We start from the raw sequence: 23,631 nt of genomic DNA, 5'->3' as shown, positions 1-23,631 counted from the left end.
TTCGAGAATTCTTTGATTTTTAAAATACAGGTGATAGAATATCATTTTATAAAACTTAGAAAATGTTGTTAAATTTTAGTTTTTAAATTTAAATTTATATTAAATTTGAACCAAATATAAAATTTTCTAATTCAAATCTAAAATTTAAACTTTATTCTCCAAAATAATTAATTGGAGAACACGACCCGAATATAAAGTCCGAAATACCTAACTAAAATTTACGTCATGGGTCTTGAGGAGATCCGCCCAACGTACGAACAAAGCCCTCGATTAAAAAAATGGCGCTAAAATACGGATACGTGCTAAAACCCTAGCCCTAACGTCTGTGCGGTCGAGCTTTGAATTCCGCACAGAAATGGCGGGGTCTTCATTGGGCGAGGAGATAGCGAAGAAAATCCTGCGGCAGGTAGGCAGGAATTCGATATATCTGTCTTCTCAGAGCGTAACCTTTCAATTTTTCATGGTATAGTCGATAAAAAATTACTTCGATTTATTTGTTTCGTCCACTCTAGGTCGAATTCTACTTCAGTGATAGCAATCTTCCCAGAGACGATTTCCTTAGAAAAACTGTCAACGAGAGCAAAGATGGAAGTATCCTTTACTTGAAGTTTTAAATTTTCCCTTTTTTTTTTTTTGTGTCATTTACATTTGCGTTTCAGCGGTTGCATACGCATTTGTATGTGTGTCTGTTTGTATGTATGTCTACGTTTATCTGTTTGCATACATTCTAGCCTTACGCAATTTCACTTCTCGTTGGCCTTAACTGCAATTGTAATTTTAGTGGTGGGCTTGGCTCTCATATGTTCGTTCTCGCGCATGCGAACTTATCTGGGTTTGGGGAAAAATTCCAAGGCAAGAGATGTGCCTGAAGCTACAATAAAGGCTGTGGCTGAAGTGCTGCAGAATTCGAGTTGTCTGAGAATTTCTGAAGATGGTGGGTTTTGAATTTTTTGTTTACGCAATAATAAATGGATTATGTTGTCACACTTCTTCTTGTTAATGTTTGCTTTTGTGTATTTTGAAAGCTTTTTTTTTTTGGTGTTTCGGGTTTTTAAGGGAAGAAGATTGGCAGAATCACTGACCTTGCAAAACCAGAGGAGGTTATAGAGCAAGTGGATCTAAGAACAATTGCTGCCTCACCTTTTGAATATGACATTAAGCTTGAAGAGGTGGAATCTTTCTTTGGTCAATATGGCAAGGTATCACCTTTCCACTGTCATTATTAGTTTATTATGTACTTAAAATTGCACTAAGCATTAACTGATGTCATGAAAATAGCACTAAGTAGTAACTGATGTCATGATGGTAAACTAATTAAATGGTTTGATAATTGGGTTATGGGTTTTTGAAAATTTTCTTCAGATTTTTTTTTTCGGGTCCAAAATGGACGCCCTGTAATTGTATCGGAGAACAAAGTTAGAAGTTTTAAAGAGCAGAATATACCTCCATTATATTTGATTTTATCAGAATGTACCCTGAGTAATAAGTCAATAATTCTAGCATACAGGCTTGTTTTTAACTAAAGTTGAACATGTCATCCTAGCACTTGTGAATTATTCATATTTAGTAAAATCTGAGGATCGAAGACTCTGAATTTCTTGAGCATCTTGCTTTAGATATGTGGTTTGTGATCTTATTGAGTACCAGTAATCAATTTTGAGCATCTAATGCAGTTTTTATTAGTAAGGGAATGAAGCGGGCCGTAAAGAAGATGGATTTGTGAATCCATCCGCGAGGAAGACAAAAGCAAGAACGGTAAGAGCTCCATAACCAAATGGTCTTCCTATAACCGAGGAGAAAGCGCTCTTACATCTCCTTCTTACCGAAACCTTTATTTTTTCCATCCCTTTCTTTTTATACCAGTAGGGAACTCCTGCTTGTCATTCATCCAGTTGTGACCGCTATTGCCCATATTCTTTCAACAAAGCCCCTCCTTTATAGATGAGGGGGAGTACCTTTGCTACTGCTGTCTCCAAGCTGGTCATAATGGAATAGATAGGCCAAGCTTGTCTTTTTATTATCTGGGATTGAGGATAGAATCGTTTCTCAGGCAAGAAGAATTCCCTAAAACCTAAAAGAGAATGGGATTCTCTCTCCTCTTCCTATGATTATGGAACTCAAGTCTGAAAGAGTTTTGCCCCTAGTTTGAATACTGGCTACCGGCAGGCTTGACTTGCCCATCCCCTCATGATTTATCTCGCATTCAGCTGGTCTTCTGTGCATTGTTCAGGATTTAGTAAATGAAATCTTCCGTTGAATTCCTTAAAACATGCTGTTTCTGGTTTTTATGTTGTGCTGTCATTAAATACTGATATGATAAATTGATGAGTACTTTAATGCATTTTCTGGATAAAGCTATGAATCAAATAGTATTTGCTGAACACTGCTTACAGCTGATGACTGTAAAGCTCAAGTTGTGTATGATCATGTTGACTTCTTAATTCATGCAGCTCACTCTAAATCTTTAAATAAAAAAAAAATGACCATTTTATTGAAATGTTTTTTGTCATCCAGGGTGTGGATTTCAGTTCTCTTATATGTCGGTTTATCATATATTTCTATTACACTTTCTTTTTTATGTACAATGGAAATAATATATTTTGCATCATATTTCAGGTTAATAGTGTCAGGTTACCTTACCATTCTGCAGACAAAAGGTGTTTTTGTGGCACTGCATTGATTGAGCTCTCGATCGAGGGGGATGCTGAAAAGGTTTTGAGGCAAAAATTGGCTTATGCTGGTGCTGACTTGGAACTAAAGCCAAAGTAAGCTAGGGTTTGTTTCAGATCTTAGTCAATGTAAATATACTCTTTATGTGGTCTTATGGCTCTTATCAATCTGAAATCCTGTTTCTCTGCCTGCATGCATCAACTGGAAAAATAATTTTACTAGTTGATGACATAGAGAAGTCTAGAGATGTGATAGAGATGCATTCTGTTGCTATGCATTTGTTGACTAACTCGGGCACATTTTGATGCTCTTAAATGCATCCTCATAATAGTCCTTTGTGGAATCTTCTTCCATCCCATCTAATTATGACAACTTTGGCGGATTTGATGATTGTTCGAGCTTGTCGGTGGTCTTTTGGTTGGAGCTTGTGTATGTTTTTGATTGGGGAATATCTGTGTCAAGTTGCAAAGATAAAATGTAAAATTTTCTTATTGACTTGGATTTTTCGATAGCTCCTACTTGTTGGACTTTTTCCTTGCAAAAATTATTTTACTTCTAGGTAAATGGGTTATTTTTAAGCAGAAAAATGGACTTTACAGGTCCATGATGCATTTCATGCTTGAGGGACTGTATATGAGTTTTTCAGAATTATGTCCTGTGAACATGAAATCAGTGAAGCATAATCAATGTTACTTTAAAATTTTCAAGTTATGAAAATATAATTTTAGAATATGCAAATTTCTTTCCATAAGTGAACACTTCGCCTTATCTTTTTCCGTGTTAACAAATTACGTCGCCTTTTATTTATTTATTTAAATTTTTTTTGGGGGGGAGGGGGGTGATGGTTCAGGAAGGAGTTTGATGCTGATAGAACAAAAATGGCTGAGGACGCTGGTTCAAGCCAAGAGAACAATATGAGCGTGAATTCAGAGTTAGTACTTCGACCCACTCTGAATAGCTGTGGATTGTCCCTCTTCCTCCTCTCACCTTATTTGTCCCTTATGCATCTGTGTATGATGACAGCTACTCCAAAGGTTTAATTCTTTTGTTTACATTAAAGAGGAGATCAAAAGGGCAGTTTGTAGAGCACAATGTTAGTCATGAACCAACTGATAAACATAAAGATGTTATTAAGGCATAAAATGAACCAGATTCTGTAAAAAAAGCTAGTGAAGAGAGTGAGTGTACTAAAGATTTTGTGGCTGAGGAGGCAAAGCCTGTTGGAAATAAAGGCAAGGAGACATGCAGACAAATTGAAGAGAGTGAAGATAATGTCTCTGATAGTGTTGTTGATGGTGAAGAAGACCATGTGAAGAATATGGAGGATGAAACTTATGAAAAAGCTGGAGAGAAAATCACTGAAAGCAGTGAGAAGAAGGATTCTGATGATGCCACCCATGAGAATGGTGAAAAATCTTTTGGAGGAGTTTGTCAAGAGAGTAAGAAAACAAGTGGTGAAATAACAGCTGCTGTTCAGAGAGGGAATGAGAACATTATTTTGCGTGAGGACCTAAAAAAATTATTTCAAAGATTTGGAGCTGTCAAGGTACCTTTAAGACCATTTCTTTCACTTTTCATTCTCTGTTTGTCTATAATACAGTGGTCCTCTTGGCTTGTAGTATTTCCTATAATTGCTTCTAAGCTATTAACTAATTTTCCTCTTAATTATGACAATCTTTTCCACATGAACTCAATTTGTTAACCAGTACTATGTCTGTCATCCATTATCCAATTTTGTTCAAGCTTTTCATGAAACTTCGCACCTCTTTATGATTTATTCAATTCTAGTGCCATTTTTTCTGCTGTGGGCTTCTTGGACCGTTGGACGTGGGTGATAAAAGGGGCGCGGTCAATGTAGTGATAAAGTATTACTAAAAAGAATAAATAAATTAATAAATGCATGAGAAGTAACATTTTCTCGCACCTTGTCATGACTTGCTTCAATTCTAGTGCCATTTTTATGCTATGGGCTCCTTGGACCTGGGCGATAGAAGGGGTGCAGCCAATATAGTGATGAAGTATTACTAAAAGAATAAATTAAAATTAAAAAATGCATGAAAAGTAGCATCTTTTATTTTTTGCATAGAAAGGGTGCTGTCAATATAGGGATAAAGTATAACAACAACAACAGACCAAGCCTTAAGTCCCACTAGGTGGGGTTGGTTATATTAATAATTTTCCTCCAATTTATGCGATCATGGGTAATTTCCCTTGACAAATTCTGGGTTATTATATCCTTATTCACTATTTCATTTCAAGTTATTTTAGATATACCTTTACCCCTTCTACTGCCCCTTATAGTAACTAGCTCACTCTTCTTTATAGGGGCACTATTTGGCTTACGTTGTAGGTGCCAAAACCATTTCAGCCGCTCCTCCCTTATCTTATTTCCTATAGGAGCTATGCCTAACTTGCCGTGTATATGTTCATTCCTTAATTTATGTATTAATGTTTTATCACTCATCTATCTTAGCATTCTTATCTTAGCAACTTCTACTTTTTTGGATATATTGTTTCTTAGTCGCCCAACATTTTGATCCATGAAGCATAGCTGGTCTTACAACTATCCTATAGAACTTCCCTTTTAATTTTAAGGGTACTCTACGATCACACAAAATGCTCAAAGCACTTCTCCATTTTACACAACTTGCTTTAATTCTAGGCATTACATCTTCTTCAATTTCTTCAACTTGCGTAATAGATCCAACTCCAAGGTACTGAAATCTACTAGCACTATTGATTTTTTGACCATCAAGTTTAACCTTTTCTCCTATATTTCTCATATATTCTGTCTTTTATTATATTTATCTTAAAATCTATAAATTCTAAAGCTTCTTTCCATAATTCTAACTTAGATTCTACTCCATCCATATTTTCATCAATCAAGACAATATCATCTACAAACAACATACACAATGGAACCTCATTTTGAATACTCCAAGTAAATTCATCCATCACTAGGGCAAAAAAATAAGGGCTCAAAGCAGATTGTTGATGTACATTTGTTGTGATTAAAAATTCCCTAGCCTCTCCATTTATAGTCTTAACGTTGTTCATTACTTCATCGTAGATATCCTTAATGACATAAATGTATCTACTACATAATACATACACTTATTTTTTATTTTTTATTTTTAAATCTAGCACAAAACTTCCCTAGGTATCCTATTATTCGCTTTCTCAAAGTCAATAAATACGTTATGAACTTTTCTATATAGCTTCTGTAGTAGATCTCCCATGTATAAAACCAAATTGATTTTCTAAAACCTTCATTTTCAACGTTAATTTTTGTTCGACTACCCTTTCTCATAGTTCCATTGCACGACTCATAAGTTTAATTCCAGAATAGTTACTACAATTTTGAAAATATCCCTTATTTTTGTACTTTTATATAGGTATTAAAATGTTTTTCTTTCATTTGTTTGGCATTTTCATAGGGCTTGCTTGGTATTGCTATTTTTTGTTTTTTGTTTCTGTTTCTCCAGTGAAAAAATAGATTGTAAAAATGTGTTTGTTTCTATTGTCAGTTTTGTTTCTGTTGCTAGTTTTCAGCTATTTGTCAAAAAACAAAAAAACTAAATTTATGGTTTTCAGTTGTTTTGTTGCTAGAAATTTTAATATCCAGAAATATTTTTTTTTTGGATTAAATTATTCATTTTATACACTTTTAAATTAAAATCAAAATTAAATGATTATATGAATTTAAATATAATTAAAATAAAAATATATATAAATTTTAAAAAAGAAATAATAAAGCCAATTATAAAATACTTTTACTATTTTTCAATTTTCATGCCCAATAAAATTTTTATTGTAAAGTAAAATTTGAAAGCAGAATAATTAAGTAAAATAATTATAAATAAAATTTATTTTTATTATAGTAATTTTTAAATGTGTATAATTTGTAATTTTATTATTTTAATTATATTTTAATAATATTTTGATTTAAAGATGAAGATGATAATTTTTTTAAATAGGTTTTTAAATTTTTATTAGTTTCTTAAATGTTAACCAAACAGGTTGCTGGTTTCTAGTTTTTAATTTTTATTTCTGGTATTTGGTTTTCGTTTCTCTAATTTTTGACAGTGATACCAAACGACCCTTAGTTTTTTGTTGTGTTAAATAAATTAGTTAACCATATAATTCCATTATCATCTAGGATTTCCAAACTTCAATTGGGATGCTGTGCAGTCCCATAGTTTTTTATATTTTTCATTTTTTTAACACAAACTTAACTTCATTAACACTAATTTTGTTAATAAATTTCATAGTTTTAGTCTTTTCCTTATTTGTCAATTCCAAGCTTAAGTCTTCTACTTGATTTTCATTAACTTACTAAAGTAATTTTGCCATCTTTATTTTATGTCGTCTTTTTTTAACCAAGACAATATCATCCTCACTTTTTGTATATTTTTCATTGCCCAAGTCCTTCCTCTTTCTTTCTCTAGCTCTGACTAGTTTAAATTTATCTTTTTCCCCTTTTTTTGTATCTAATCTAGCATATAAATTATTAAATAATATATGTTTAGCTTCACTAACGACCTTTTTGCAACATTTCTTGCCTTTTTATGCTTATCAAAGTTTTCCATGTTTGTACATTTTTGCCATGTTTTTTACCCTTTTTTTTTTCGGTTGTCTTTATAGGTTTTCAAACCTCTTGATCCCACCACCAACTTTCTTTGCTACCCGAGAATCTTCCTCTTGACTCACCTAAAATTTCTTTTGCTCTCTTTTTAATTGAGCTAGTTATCCTACTCTAAAGAGTGTTTGTGTCTACACCATCCTCTATTGTCCAATCACCATATTTGATTATTTTATCTTTAAATTTTATTATATTTCTCCCTTTAGGTTTCACCAATCTTGCACCGATTTATATTATCCTTTCTTGTCCATTTTTTAATACATAAATCTAACACTAGCTCTATGTTGTGTAGTTAAGCTTTCACCTGGGATAATTTTACAATCCTTACATGATAAACGATTTACCCCCTTGTTAAGAAAATATCTATTGACTTTTATTTTGTTCACTCTTGAAGGTTATTAAATGTTCTTTTTATTTTCAAAGCAAGTATTCATTGTAATAAAATTATATGACATGGAGAAGTATAAGATCATATCCCCAAACTCATTTTTATCTCCATATGCATGTCTTCTATGTATACTTTCATAACCTTTATTATATTTTCTTATGTGTCCATTCAAATATGCTCCTATGAATATTTTCTCAGTCCCTGATATCCCTTGTATAATACCATCCATCTTCTCAAATTTGTCTCTTAAGGTTTTTTGCTAAGCCTACTCGAGGAGCATAAACTCTAATGACATTTATTATCTCTTGGTTTAAGACCATCTTGATTTTTATAATTCTATCTTATACTCTTTTGATATCTACAACACTATCTTTTAAGCCTTTGTCTACAATGATTACTACCATTATGTTTTTCATTTCCAATGTATCAAAGTTTGAATTCTAATTTTTCAATTTCTTTAGCTTTTTTCCTTACCACTTAGTTTCTTGAATGCATATTACATTAATTTTTCTTCTAATCATTGTATCCACTATTTACATGCTTTTACCGTGCCTTTATATTCCAAGTCGATAATCTGATCCTAGTGGTCACGTCACTTCAGGGCGACAACCTAGCCCACCTTGTCCTACTTTTCACTACATCGGAGTGGTATAAGTGCAATGGGTTGCTCGTAGGGGACACCCTAGTGAATAATTAGGAAGGATTCAGATCAGGTAGCATTTGGTTCATAGTTGGAATCAGAATTGGAATCGGAGTTCACGGCTAGGTCAGATTCCACTCTCATGTTTGGTTCGACATAGAATCATAATCGAGATTATATTATCGTGTTTAGTATATATATATAAACACAGGAATTGGAAATGAGTCTAGTTAATATAAAAAATTTATTCAATTAATTTAATATGAAATAATAATATTATAAAATTATTATATAATTTTATTTTATTAAGCTGTATAATAAATAATTTTTACAATAAAATCATTTTGATATTCATGTACTTGATTATACTATGTGTCTTATATTTTATCATATTTATTATTATTATTATTATTATTATTATTATTATTTTTAACTATATTATTAATATTATATTTTATCTTATATTTTATAAGTATTATATTAATATGTAATTAATTAAATTTAAATAAAAATCTCTTATACTGTAACACTATAACATAATTTATTATTTAATACAAAATAATAATATAATAATACTATCACCATAGTATTACATTTTATTACACAATAATATTTTATTCTTTTTTGTATATTATATAATTAGTAGAATTTACTATTATGTATTTTTATTAATGATATTAATAATATTAATTTTATCTTATTTCTAAGGTTATACATAACAAAATTATACATAAATAATCATACCACAATTACATCATAGTTTTTTGTAATTTAATACTATTCTATTACTTTTTATGTATTATAATATTATTATATATAATATAAATATTAATAATAATGGTTAAAATACTTTGTATTATAATATATAATTAAGTATTATATATTTATATTTAATGATGTCATAATATTAATATTATTTTTTAAATTTATGTAATATATATTATATTATATATAGTATTATATTAATATTATTTTTTATATTTATGTAATAAATGGTGTGTTTCCAAGAATCAGGGTTTGATTCAAGAGTAAAAGTTAGGAATCAAAGTGTAAACAAAAGGGAGAATCCCATTCTTGCATTGAATGGGAATCAGAATAAGATTAACGTAAAACAAATGTTAGAAATTGGAATCAATCATTTTGATTTCGATTCCTAGAGTTAATTTCCAATTACCAAACACCAACTTCTAGTGATTTGACAAGTTTTATGTTGGCTATCAGTTACCTAACACGACCCTCATCCTTTACCCAGGCTTGAGATGGGTTGTGTGTGAAAAGATTAGGACATCTGAGTGCATTACAGGTAGAGTTATAGAAATAAAATAAATAAATGTTGGAAATTTTTTCCTTGTTTGTTTTTTATTTATTTTTAATTGTTGTGTGGCCAACTCCTTTTAGAGTACAAAAGCAACACTTTATTATTTTTTGACAATGGCCTATTCTCTTGAAAATTTTTTGGTCAATTCATTATTGTAATACTTGGGTTTGGTCTTCAATTGTGCGCAATAGATCACTTTATATTCCATCATCATACTGATTTTTGTATGATTTTGCGCATAGTGTGCATAGATGATATTGTGATTTGGTGATGATCGAGTTATCTAGTGCTTGAGGCATTTTCTACAAATTAAACTTCAGACCAAGGATTTAAGGCCATTGAAATACTACTTGGTTATAGAAGTATCTAGATCTTGTATGGAGACCATCTTGTCACAAAGGAGGTATGTTCTGGACCATTTAGATAAGACTTGGTTGTTGGGATCCGAACTTGTTGATACGCCCATGATCCTAATCATAAGTTAGTGCTAGATGTGGGTGATTCATTGGTTGACCTTGGAAGTTCATGTAGACTTGTTGGAAAGTTGAATTATCTCACTGTCACCTGACTTGATGTATGTTCCACAACACGGGTTATGAGCCAGATTCTTGATTCTCCAAAGCATGCCACTAGGATGTGGTGATTTGTATCTTGAGATACATCTAATGTGCACAAGGTCTTTTATATCAAGATTGAGGTCACACTTTATAAAGATACAAATTGGACTAGGTCATCTCTTGACAAAAGATCCACAACTATGTATTTGTTTGTGTTGGTGGTAACTTGGTACATGAAAAAGTAAGAAAGAAATTATGGTGGCTCAGTTGAATGAAGAGTCAAAGTATTGGGCCATGCCCACACTACATGCGAGGTTGTTTCGCTAAAGAACATGTTAGAAGAACTTGGTTTTCCATGTTTTCGGCTTAGGGAGTTGATGTGTGATAATTAAGCTACTATTCATACCGTCTCCAATCTAGTTTTCCATAGGCAAAGAATATGCGTTGAAGTGGATTGTTGACTTGGTTGAGAGAAGTTTGTGCAAAAGCTCATTACAACAACTCATGCAAAGTTTGAATTCCAATTTGATGATTTATTAGCTAAAGACTTAGGGACGTGCTCATGTTAGATCCATTTATAACAAGTTAGGAGCATATGACATTTATGCTCCAACTTGAGGGGGAATGTTACTAGTTATTGTAATTATTTAATGTTATTGTTCTGTGTAATTGCAAATGTTAGTAAGCATGAGTTAGTGTGAGCTGGTAAGAGAATATAGCCACCGTTATGTACTTTGCGTATATTATACATAGAGGGAGAGACCTATCATTGTGATTTAGTATTCTAGTTTACCCAATTCTTCAACACCATACTCTTTTTTAGTGCATTTTAGTGGTTTGTATCTTTCAAGTGATCTCATTCTCTAATTATAAAAAGGAAGAAATCAAGCTATTTTGAAACTCAGTTGCCATCCAATCCTTTTTTTTTTCTTCCTAGGAAACACATACTTCAAAAGGGCGAAAGTCGGTATTGGACATGGATACGACCCCGACATGTGTCCAGCACGTATTGGGATTTATTTTTTAGTTTTTTAATTTTTTAGGCACATTTGTATATGTTTGGACACGTGCAAATACGTTTAGAATACATGTGGAGCATGTTTTGGCAATGAAAATTAGCATTTTGGGTCCATTTACCCCCCCCCCCCCCCAACACACACACACATACAGAAGAAAGAAAATTAAGAGAAGATGAACGCAAACTTCTATTGAACCCTAGCTCTCGCATGCGATCTTTGAACCTCCCTCTGAACCTCACTCCCAATGTCCATTGCTAGACATCACAACCTAGAAGGAGAAGAGGAACATGAACAACTTCTGAACTAGTGAACCTTAGTTCTCATGACCTCCAAACCTCCCTCCTAGTGTCCATCATTGGACATCACAACCTTCAAATCTTCCTCTAAGACTCTAGTTGCGGCAGCATCTCAGCCTTCATCAAGACGACAACATCTTGGTTTTGTGGAAGGCTCAAATCCTTTTATCTGCGATTCTGCTGAAGGGTCGAAGTCGAGCAGTCGGAACTCAAAGCCTCGAAGCTTTTTCTGTCTCAAAGGTTTGCAACCTTAGTCCCTTTTTCCTCCTTCCCTCCCTCTACTTACCAGTTTGAGTAAGTTTGCATTTGAAATCTTAGTGAAGTCATGAGTCCCTCTTTCTTCTTGTTGGCCTTTTGCTTGTGTGGTGCATTGGTGTGATACTTTCAATATTTGATTGTTAAATACTTAAATGCAAGATTGATGTTAAAAAAATTGGTGGACGATGAACAAAATTTGAACATGTGATGTAGGATGAGAAGAGGGTATGTGGATGGAACATTTCAATCCACTTAGGAGGCCTATGTCAAAGAATAGGGTGAATATAGGGTCTGAAACCCAAATGTGCTTAGTTAGTTAGTTGTTTAAGTATGTGTGTGTAGTTTGCTTGTATTAAGATTATTTATGTCGCGGGCTGGTTTGTAGTATTTGTGTATTCTATTGGTATGTATGCTTGTAATGCTATGTAGTTTTATGGGTATGTTTGTAATTTCATGTGCTTAGAGGCTTTGTTATAAATAGTGTGTAAAAGCCATGTTGTAGCCAATTTGTTGAATTTGAATTGGAATTGAACGTGAGTTTTCCCCCAAGTATCTCCTTTCTCCTCCCTTCCCTTTCCTTCCTCTCTTCTAATTTTTCCATGGCTGCAGAACCTTGATGTTGCCTTTGCATCATTTGGTATCAGAGCCCAATATTGATCTTTATTCTACCATTTTTGTCCCCCATTTTCCTCTCTCTTCTCTTTTCTATTTCTTCCTCCTCCTGTCTTCCTCTTCCTTCTTATTCCATTCTTCCCTCATTGTTCTGCAAATTCGATCTCCCTCTACTGCTGTTGCTTCTTTCTTCTTCTTCTTCCTTCTTCCTTCTTGCCTTCTTCTTTCTCTATTTCTCTTCATAATTCTCTCTCTGATTCTTCTTTGCCCTCAAATTATTGTTAAAAAAAAAAAAATGAAAAGCAGCTCTGCATTTTTTGAAAATTCCATCTATGTCCCCATTTTTTTTAAAAAACCACCTTCTAGACCCTTCCTGTAGCACCATTTGCCCCATTGAAAACAAAACCCTACAAAACTCTCACCCTGAAGTTTTCATCGTTGTCAAACCACTGGAAGAACCCTTATGCGCCAGCCAAACATCTCCAACTGTCGGTTCTTCAAAAACCCTAACCTCTTGTGCTTTTTTCGTCACACCAACAACACCATTGACAAACTCATCCTCTAATCTTCCCTTGACCAAAGTTTCATTGCCTGAGACTTAACTACGGCAACCACACGCTCCAAGCGCCGACAACCTACTAGTGGGACTCTGCCTGAGTCATCTCCTGGTTCCATTTTCGTGAGAATTTGCTCCAACCACTATGTTTTGGATTTTCGCCACGATATTTTGACTTGCAAGGAGATATTTTGTTGAGGACACAAAATTTTGCAAGCAAGCACGATAATTTTGGCACGAAACCCTAAAATTGCTCCTACTAACATAAAAAAATCAGGTTTGCTGAATTTGCGAGTTTCGCTAGTGAATTTGTTTCATATTTGTGTGATACTCAAGATTAAAGGTGACTTGAGGATTGTTCTTAAATAATTAAAAGGGAAGTTTGTGATTTGCTTCACATAATTGCATCATGGTGATCAATGTTGAATTGTCTGCAAAGGTGGATTTGTTATCTTGGAGGGTACAAAATATGGAAAATGCTTTGAAGACTATTACTGGTGCTTTGAATAGGCTAACAACCAAAGTTGCAGTCTTAGGAAAAAGGCCCATGGAATTTTCTACCAAACAAGATGGTGAAATAGCTACTGTCCCTTATGCTTGAGTTTTGTGAAGGCCGAAGTAATCATTTGAGTGAAGGAATTAAACTAGAAGTCTTAGATTTCAATGGTGATGGCTCTCCTGATGAATTTTAATATTGGATCTATTCCTTGGAGTATTATTTCCGATAGTATGACATGAATGAGGTTAGAAAGTTGTACTTTTCTAAATCAAAATTGAAGGGAGCTGCTCGAATTTGGTGGATTAAATAAAGGGAGATCTTTAAAAGAAGGAGATTTGGTGAGATTACAATGTGGGATGAAATGAAGTGCGCCATGCAGGAGCAATTTGTGCCTCCCAATCATCAGCAACATGTTCATCTCTAGCTCTTTGGTTTGAAGCAAGAAGAAAAGACAGTGACGGAGTACACTAGTAGATTCTATCATTTGGCTACACGTGCTGATATAGAATGGAAAGAGGACGTTATGATAGCTTTGTACAGAAAAGGGTTGAAGTTAGCTATTGCCTCCAAACTTGCTGCATGTCCATTACAGTTGGGGATGCAACACAGGTTGCCAGTTAGATTGAGGAGGACATGAAACACAATCCTCCTAGAGCTATATTAGCCCTTCGATTTGAGAAGAGTGCTAGTGGAGTTGTACAAGAGAAGACAGTTGATCAGTTGGGTAAAGGTGATCAAACCAATACTTCTTCGAAGACTCTTGAGCATGCCGGTAAAGAAAAACTGAAACATAAAGAACAATGATATTTTTATTCAAATATTGAGCTGTGACACGACATACTTTAGAGAGAACACAAGCATGAATATTTATAGGGGATGAATGATACAGTTGTGGTATTTTGAATTTCAAAAAATTCGGCTCCTTAAAGATTGGAATCAGATCTTCAATAAGTGTGCAACAACGGTTTAAATGTTTGAATTCTTCTTTAATTGGTGAGGGATTTGCTGAAGTGTCTTCATGGATGGAGAAGTGTCTTCATGGGTGGAATTGATTTCTTCATGTGAGTGGAATTGAAGTGTTTTCATGGGTGGAATTGATTTCTTCATGATTTGCTGAAGTGTCTTCATGGGTGGAATTAATGTCTTCATGGATGGAATTGATTGAAGGGAGTGTGTTGCTAATACCCTCCTGCAAACTTTGCCAGGGTTGGAGGCAAAGTTTGTTGCGAAATATAATGAAGAGTGGCCTTTGAGGGTGCAGATATGTTTTTCTATTCTTGCCTGATCTTCTTTCCGAAAGTAGTTGATCTGTTGATGACTTTTGCTTCTGCAATTGAGCCATGCTATGATGTAGCATTGATATGTAGTGTACATAATGGTGATATGGATAATACAATGGCTGGGATTTTTTTTTTTTTTGACAGTGTTCACAATGGCTCTGATACCATAAAGAAAAACTGAAACATGAATTCAAAAACTGAGCCGTGAACACTACATACTTTAGAGAGGACACACGCATGGGTATTTATAGGGCACGAATGATGTAGTTGTGGTATTTTGAATTTCAAAAAATTCGGCTCCTTAAAGATTGGAATCAGATCTTCAATAAATATGGAGCAACAGTTTGAATGTTTGAATTCTTCTTTAATTGGTAAGGGATTTGTTGAAGTTTGTTCATGGATGGAATTGATTTCTTTATGTGGGTGGAATTCAAGTGTCTTAATGGGTGGAATTGATTTCTTCATGATTTGCTGAAGTGTCTTCATGGGTGGAATTGATTGAGGGGAGTGTGTTGCTAATAGCTGGAACAACTTCTAAGAGCCAACCATCACTCAAATCTCAAGATTTTGGACATTGAGCTGCACAATGTCCTAATCAATTCATTGCTATTACGGAAAAACAAGAAGAATAAGATGATGATACTCAAGTAGTTGAAGCTGAAATAGAAATTCTAAGTGACTTAATGATGATGGCAATTTGAAAACTTGTTTAGTGCTTCGACATATGCTCTCTTCCCATAGGGTTATAGGGACGGAGAAGTGGAGGCAGACCAACATCTTTCAAACTCAAGTTATATGCCAAAATCAACTTTGTACTTTGGTTATCAATCTTGGTAGTTGCACAAATGTAGTTTCTGAAGAAGCTGTGAAGAAGTTAAGTTTGGAAGTTAAGTCTCATCTCAAACCATACAAAATTGTGTGGGTGAATAATACCAACTTGAAGGTGCATGATCGCTGCTTACTTACCTTCAAGATTGGTTCCATTATGGAGAGAGTGCAATGTGATATCCTTCCTCTCAAAATTTGTCATATCCTTTTGGGCCGACCATGGTTATTTGATAGGAAGGCAAACATTTTGGATGTGAGAATTCTTATTCCCACTCCATTGACAACAAGAAGTATAAGTTGATGCCATCACGAATTCTTCCACTCACCAAGTTGAGCCGTATTGTTGGTTCCTTATGAAACGAGATGACTCTATTCATGGTTATGGACTCCTTGGTATTTTCCCAAACTCGACAAAGTCAAGTTCTTTTTGGAAGGAGGGAGTTGATGTAAGATGAGAAGTGGGTATTTAGATGGATCATTCAAACCCAATTAGAAGGCCTATGTCAAAGAATAGGGTGAATGGTTTATTGGGCCTAAAACCCAAATGTGCTTAGTTAGTTGTTTAAGGCTTGTTTGTAGTAGTTGTGTATTCTAGGGTTATGTTTGTAATGCTATGTAGTTTTAGGGGTATGTGTGTAATTTCATGTGCTTGGAGGTTTTCTTATAAATAGTGTGTGAAAGCCATGTTGTAGGAAATAGTTGATGAATTTGAATTGGAATTGAAAGTGAGTTTTCCCCTAGGTATCTCCTCTCCTCCCTTTCCCTGCCGTCCTCTCTTCTAACTTCTCCATGGCTGCAGAACCTTGATGTTGCCCCCGTATCAACATGGCTTTGCTGCTTCGCCTATTTTGATGGTTAAATACAAAATATCAAAGTTTGCACATGGCTCCGCCACTCAGCCTTTTTTATTTTTTGTGTGTGTATTTGTATCTAAAAAAAAATTGGTGGATGGTATTGAGCTTAATATGATATTAGTTATGAACATAGCAGTTTGCTTTCATTTCTTTAATTCTTTATTTGATTGTGATTAGAGTGAGCTGAATTAGTGAATATTTTGTGACAGTTATGGCTTCAGAGAGTTCTTCATTCTGTTCTTCTATCAGCGGTAAATTTGCTACTGTTGCATTGGATGATAATGCCCCTCTTTATGTTACTAAAATAGGGAAATTGGGTGAGCGAGGTGGAAACTCCACTTACAAGGGTTCATATTCTAGAGTAAAAGCTCATTTATTGAAAATTCCAGGGTTAGGCATAAAGGCATGTTCTAAGGTGTCTATGGAGTATCATGTCGAGAAGCAAAGATTCAAAAGTGAAAAGGAAAATAGGAAAAAGCCTAAGCAAGTGTTGTTGCCTTGCCCCGCTCCGCCACCACTTCTTGGCGAATCTATTACCTCGGATTCATCTTTGTTTAAGAGGAAAAGAGCGCTTGGAAATTCTTTGTTGGAGAAGGCATTTCAAATGGAGGTGATGAACCATTTGAAATGCTTGATTGCAAGAATGTTTTAGTTGGGAGGTCTACCCTTCCACTTTGCTAGAAATTCATATTATGGAAGCAAATACTTATGCCGCCAGCAATAATATTGTTGGTTTTGTTACTTAAGGATATAATGCTTTGAGGGCAACTCTTATATAGAAAGAGAAGGCACACATTGAGGGGAAGTTGCAATCAATAAGGTCTTACTTGGAAAGAAAAAGGCGTGGACATTGTGTCTGATGGGTGGACTGATCCACAAAAAAGGCCATTGGTAATTTTATGGCTATAATAGGAGGGGACTAAGTTTTCTTGATGGAATTAGAAAAACAAGGACAAGCATTACATTGCACAGTTGATTTTGGATTTTGTTGGAGATGTTGGATAAGAAAATACGGTCCAAATTATTATTGATAATGCACCTGTAATGAAGGCTGCGAGATCAATTATGGAGTCTAATTATCCATATATTTTTTGGACTCTCATGTGTCATGTGCACATTTAATCTTTAGTCTAATTATCCACATATTTTTTAGACTCCATGCGTCGTGTGCACACTTAATCTCACTTTGAAGAATATTTGTGCAGCAAAAAATATTGAGCAAAATGAAATTGCTTATGGATCACTAATGTGGCAGAGGATGCTTCATTCATTTGAACTTTTATCACAAATCACTCCTTGAGATTATCAATTTTTAATGAATATGTGCCGCTCAAATTACTTGCTATAGTTTGATACTGGGTTTGCTTCTGTAGTAGTTATGCTAGAAAAGATGAAGTTGATAAAGAGAAGTCCCCAGACCATGTTCATTAGTGGTGAGTGGGCTTTTTATAAAGAAGACGATATTCTGAAAGGGGGAAAGCTATGCATGTGAAACAATTCATTTTAAATGATGTTTGGTGGGGAAAAGTTGATTACATTTTATCTTTCACGATTTGTATTTATGATAAGATTCGAGTAGCTGATACTGATAAATCTATTTTGCACTTGATATATGAAATATGGGACACCATGATTGAAGAAGTGAGGAATTCAATATATCAGCATGAATGCTTGGTAGCTGGAGATTCATCATCCTTTTATGAGGTGGCGTATAACATATTAGTTGCTTGATGGACAAAAAATTACTTCATTGCTTGGCTAAATCCTTGAATTTGAGGTAATCTTTTTATTATTTTTCATGTTCCATAAATTATATGCATATTACCCCCTTTCCTAAAAAACCTATGTAAATTTTCAGAGGGGTACAAATCCTTTTGCTCCACATGTAGATTGTGAAATTTTTGAGGAAAGGAACAAATATATTTGAAGATTTTTTCCTTATCCCAAGAATAGGAAGAAAGCTAAGGTGGAATTTGCTAGATTTTCTGGGTTCATGGATGTGTTTGGTAGACCTGGATCCATACAAGATAGGTACACTTTGGTACAAAACTCTTGGTGGTATTTTCATGGCGCATGAGCATGCGTGCTTCAATCAATAGCCTCCAAGCTTCTAGGACTTGGGATGTTTTTGTTCATGGAACGGGAACGGGATCGTGGTGCGACACATGCTCTAAAATTTGGAATGTTAGGGGTATACTTACATCTATATTCATGAAAAATATGTAATGGCCCTTGTATATTTTTTCAAGGATATTGAAGTCTTTCAAAATCTAGAAGAGATATTCTTATGTGAAAGAGATTAATAGTGGATTGCAATGGAATTACCATGTGATAATTCTCCACTTTAATTAATGAAAAAGAATATGTTATGTGAAACATATTCAAACAAAACTTTGGATTGTTAGATTTAGCGTTTCGAAATGAAAATGTTCCACATTTGGAACATTTTTACCAATATGTAGTTTGCTAAGGTTTTAGCATTTTTTGGTTACTATGTTCTAGGACAACCTTGCTCATCCTAATGTTGTGACTTGTGAGATTGGAGTACCTACTCATTTATCCACTCATTGAAGTGGGACAAGATGGTGGGAAAAAGTGCTGAAAATTTGGTAAATGTGCATGCTAATCTTCAGCTTTTATCAAGGAAAATTGAAGAATACAAGAGGACCAAACATGATGTGGGACATTGGAGAAGATACTTAGGATGAGCATTTCAGATGTGCTTGAGATTGTGAGTCTTTCCCTTGATGAACTAGATATGGAGGTCTGTTTTTCAGAGACGGTGAAAATGATGATGCATGGTTGATGGATGTCTTATGACTTATTGTGTTGATGTGCTAATTAGATTTGTAGTTGGACAAATATTTTTGTATTTTTCTGGGAAGCCTTGAAGGCTTGGACCACTTTTTGATTGTTGATGAATGATGAATGATGAATGTTCCTTTCGGTTCTTTAATATGAGTTGTTCGTGGTTATGCAATTCATTATTGAGCATGAATGATGCCTATTACTGCCAATATTTTTCATTTTAAACATGCTAAATATATAGTTCTTATATTAATTAACATATCCTGGCCGGATTGTTTACTTATTTTTACAAAATCTCTGTATCTATATCTGTCATGTCTGTATCCCGTATTGGTATTGGTGCTTACTTGTTTTCTTCCCATGATGATGTTGATATTTTGCATCTTTTCAGAATATCTTACTGGGATGAAGTATTTGATGTGGGGTGGGTTGAACTCAAATGGTTTCTGCTCTGATATCAGTACCTTGAGAACTCAGATGTGCTTCTGGAATATTGTCCTGCATTTATAATAACTTCTGGAAAATTATGAGCGTTCTGTAGTACTAACTGCCTGGTTTCATCATTTGTTAAGAAACATGTGTTCATGAAAGCTCAGCAGCACAAATTGCACAATGAGCATGCTTTGACCTCTAAACTTTTATCCTGAGAACTCAAGATAGATTATGACAAACTGATTTATGTTATTGCTTGCAGTACGTTGACTACACTGTGGGAGTAGATTCAGGTTACGTGCGTTTTGAAGAACCAGAAGCTGCTATTAAGGCGCGTGCTGCGGCAGAATTTGTAAGAGAAGGCGGTCTGCCTGTTAAAACATTCATTGCCTCTGTAGAAGCAGTTGCTGGTAAGTGCATAACTGCTTATGCATTTTGGATGAATCTTTAATATTGCCAGCCATTATTTTATGGACTCACACTATGCTGGGTTCCTACTCTGGAATTTTCTGGATTTGAAGGCATACATGTTTGTGGAAATTTGCTTGTTTTACATCCTTTTTGAGTGTTATGGATTGAGAGAAATGAGAGGATTTACTTGGATAAGATCACTTATCCTAATTTGCTTTGGAACATTGTGGTTTTATTTTGAATTTAGGCATTTTGTTTTGTTTTGTGCTTTTTTTTTTGGGTGGGGTGGCATTGATGTGTCCTCCCTCCCTCTCTTTGCTTTTTATCTTTTGAGCCTTTTTGTTTTGTTTTGTTTCAGGGAGGTGCTTTGTCTTCCTGTTGGTGTATTTCTTCTATGTGTGATCAGATCTTTTTCTATGAAGGAACACATGTTTACTGATAGTATTTTAAGATAGCTAAGTTAAATTTTGATTTCCTGCAGATGCACCCTTTCGTTTTGATAATCAAAGAAATTTGTTAAAGAGGGGGAAGAAAGAGTACAAAAATGGAGGACAAGATATCTTGCTGAATCAATTAAAAACAGAAGAGGAAAATAATAAAGAAACCGCTAATGAAGCAAAACCCACCAGTTTCTTTGCTTATTGACCAAAGGCACTCCTTCCAAAGCCCCATAAGTAGGGTATCAAAGCAAAACCAAGAAGATAATTGTACTTCAAACTAACCTGGAGAAATTAGTTGCCCCTTGAAAAGCCTAGCATTATGCTTGAACCAGTTATACCATACTACTGCAGTTGTAGCACATTTCCAAAGAGTATTCTTGTTGTTACTACCAAAATGCTAAAAATTCTGGAGAAAGAAGCTCTCGAACTAATATATGCGCATGATTAATGGCTTGATGTCATCTATAGTTTTAAATTTTAAATATGAGGGCTGGAACCTTTAGCACCTGTATTTGTGCATGTAACTTTCTATAGAAATTTTAGCAAGGCCTTTGGTAGGTTGCAACCTAGGCTTGGGTTCAAGTCTTGTCTTGAGCTCGAACATGTTTGCTTTTCTACCTAGTGAATAGAACTAAAGTTCAAACTTGAATTTATTAATATTGGTGAATATTAGAATTATGAAATGATATTTGGACCTTATGCCATTTTCCCAAGTTTTTATAGAGTTATTTTGTTTTGTTTTGGTTTTTTTTTTTTTGGGTTGGGGGGCGCGTGGGTGGCTGGGTTATGGGAAATGAAAATGCAAGATTAATTTATCAAATCTGACTATCTGAGCTCCTGAGTCCAGACACATTTGATCTTGATGCATTTAGCTTTGATAGTCCTCTTTGTGGACACACCTCTTGGGGTGAGACTAGAAAGCAAGTTCCTCTGTTTCTTAGGTAATTGAAAGATTTCATGATTGTTGTGCTTTCAGGCAAGGCTGAACGAGAATATTGGAAACATATCTGTGGTAATCGAGAAAGATCTTATGAAAATAAAGGTGCTCGGGGATGGTATGTGTATGCAGCAATATGTTCTTTGTTTGAATTATTATTTGCGTAGACATAGACAATGGAGAAATAGGAGTTAATATGCTCCAATTGCCATTAGTACTTTTGGCATTCAAAGATGTTGGGTGTTCTATAATAACAAGGCCATTATGGTTTTCTTCTGAAAGGCAATATTCTCATTTATTCTTTGCAGGGGAGGTGGACCGAATAGGGATGGAAGACACTTTGAAGGAAAACGCCATCGCTCCAAAGAAAATGATCCTATGATTGGGAGGCCAAACAAAACTCAGAAGATTGAAATGGCTTGAAGAGTAACTAAAGACATTATCCTGTTCAAGGTTTCATTTGTCCTGAGAACTTATTGTTGTGGTTAGATGTGGTTGTACATTGTATATAAATACTCATCCTACAATTGTTATCATAAATTTCGGGTCTTGAATTTGAATTTGGATGGATTTGGACAAAATTTAATGCAATTTTGTGTTGCATCTTTTCAAAATCCACACAAATTCAAATCCAAGACCCTAAGTTAAATTTACTACTTGTAAAAGCTGCAAATTTTGTCTCCATCTCGTTTGTGTAGATTGCATTAGCATGTCTAACTTTCCTTTGTTCATCTTCATTCTCAGTGGTAATCTTTTCTACAAAATTAATGTGCAAGATCAATTGATTTCCTCATTTTCATTTCCATTTCCATTTTTAGGTTACTCGAACATAAATTTTATCTGCTCCTGAGTACATTGTTGATATGCACTGGCCTGGAAGCTGGAATATAGATCTTTTATATCCACTTGCAAACATTTAATATGTTGTGTGGGATGCCATCGTGGCTGATGTGGCATTCTGAGATTGGTTGGGTCTTGATTGTATTGCCAATTGTGGAGTGCCATGTCACCATGACTTCCCTCTATTTCCAGATCAGCAATGATTAGTAGGACTCAAAACTCTAGCCCAGGAAGAAAAATAGAAGAAGGAAATAAGCCTCAGGAAATATAGTTGGGACCTTGGACTGATATGGAGCTGGAAGTCTTTCAAGTCTTTTCTTTCTTCTGTCCATTTTGCAAATTGAGGGCTACTTGTAACATTTGTATTTGCCAGAAAAGGATGATGGAACGTACAGTCCACATTAAGTTGACTGGGGACTTCCATCTATCATTCTATAATTCAAACTTTCACACCATACAGCTTGGTTGAGAGTTGAGGAAGTTGTAGCTCTTTCAAATAGAAAAATTAGAAAACATGGTGGTAATTTTATAGTTAATTAAAAATTATAGAAGAAAATTAGAAAATATTTTTTAAAAATAAATTAAAATAATTATATTCCTAAAATTTCTAAAAAATAAAAGAGATATAAGAAATGTTTTTACCAATTTCAAACTTTGTATATAACTGGTAAATAAGTCTACGCTACGCTTGCAACGGAACGACTAAATGCAGTTGTTAAACACATCGAAGGGGATTTTAAATGTTAAAAATTTGAGGAAAAAATTTTTAGTCTACACATTTCATTCAAATATTTTAGAACAAATATAATATCTGAACAATATATTATAATAAAATGTGTATCTAACTAAAGACCACTTGCAGTTGCTAGATCATTTTTTTGACAGTAAAATAAATTTTCATGCTAGTAAAAACTACTTGTATTTGTTCGGTGTTTTTGCAATTTAGATTTATTAAATTATACTAATAATGGTTTAACTCATATATATTAATTATAACACTTAAATAACAATACCAATTGGACACTTTAATAAGCTAAATATATCATTTTATTATAATATAGAATCTCTTCTCATGGATTAGGTAATAATTTTCATATTGAATAGTTAATATTCAATAATGTTATATGAAAAATTCAATAAATCATTATCAGATAATAATTTATATACTTTATTAGTATATTTTATAATAATAATAATAAATGCTCAGAGAGAGAGAGAGAAAGAGAGAGAGAGAGAGAGAGAGAGAGAGAGGTGTAACAAAAGGAGAGCCTAGTGGGGCCAGCAGTGTGGGGGCTGCTTGATGTGCTGACACGCTGTCCAAAAAGGGGATTGGTGGGGGGAGAGCA

The 23,631-nt window shown here is 34.2% G+C and overlaps 1 protein-coding gene across 1 annotated transcript; it reads left to right on the top strand.

Annotated features, from left to right (window-relative positions):
- The first annotated feature begins 225 nt into the window (after positions 1-225).
- LOC131158481 (la protein 1-like) lies at positions 226-22,176 on the top strand. Its single transcript, XM_058113348.1, has 10 exons — positions 226-406; positions 513-591; positions 782-934; positions 1,057-1,199; positions 2,617-2,765; positions 3,521-3,681; positions 3,822-4,216; positions 19,920-20,067; positions 21,485-21,563; positions 21,754-22,176. The coding sequence occupies exons 1-10, from the start codon at positions 356-358 to the stop codon at positions 21,866-21,868; spliced, it is 1,473 nt and encodes a 490-aa protein (XP_057969331.1). The 5' UTR covers positions 226-355; the 3' UTR covers positions 21,869-22,176.
- The last annotated feature ends 1,455 nt before the right edge of the window (positions 22,177-23,631 follow it).

Source organism: Malania oleifera, chromosome 6 (genome assembly GCF_029873635.1).
Source record: "Malania oleifera isolate guangnan ecotype guangnan chromosome 6, ASM2987363v1, whole genome shotgun sequence".
In the NCBI taxonomy this organism is placed as follows: domain Eukaryota; kingdom Viridiplantae; phylum Streptophyta; class Magnoliopsida; order Santalales; family Ximeniaceae; genus Malania; species Malania oleifera.
This window is presented reverse-complemented; position numbering and strand designations above follow the sequence as displayed.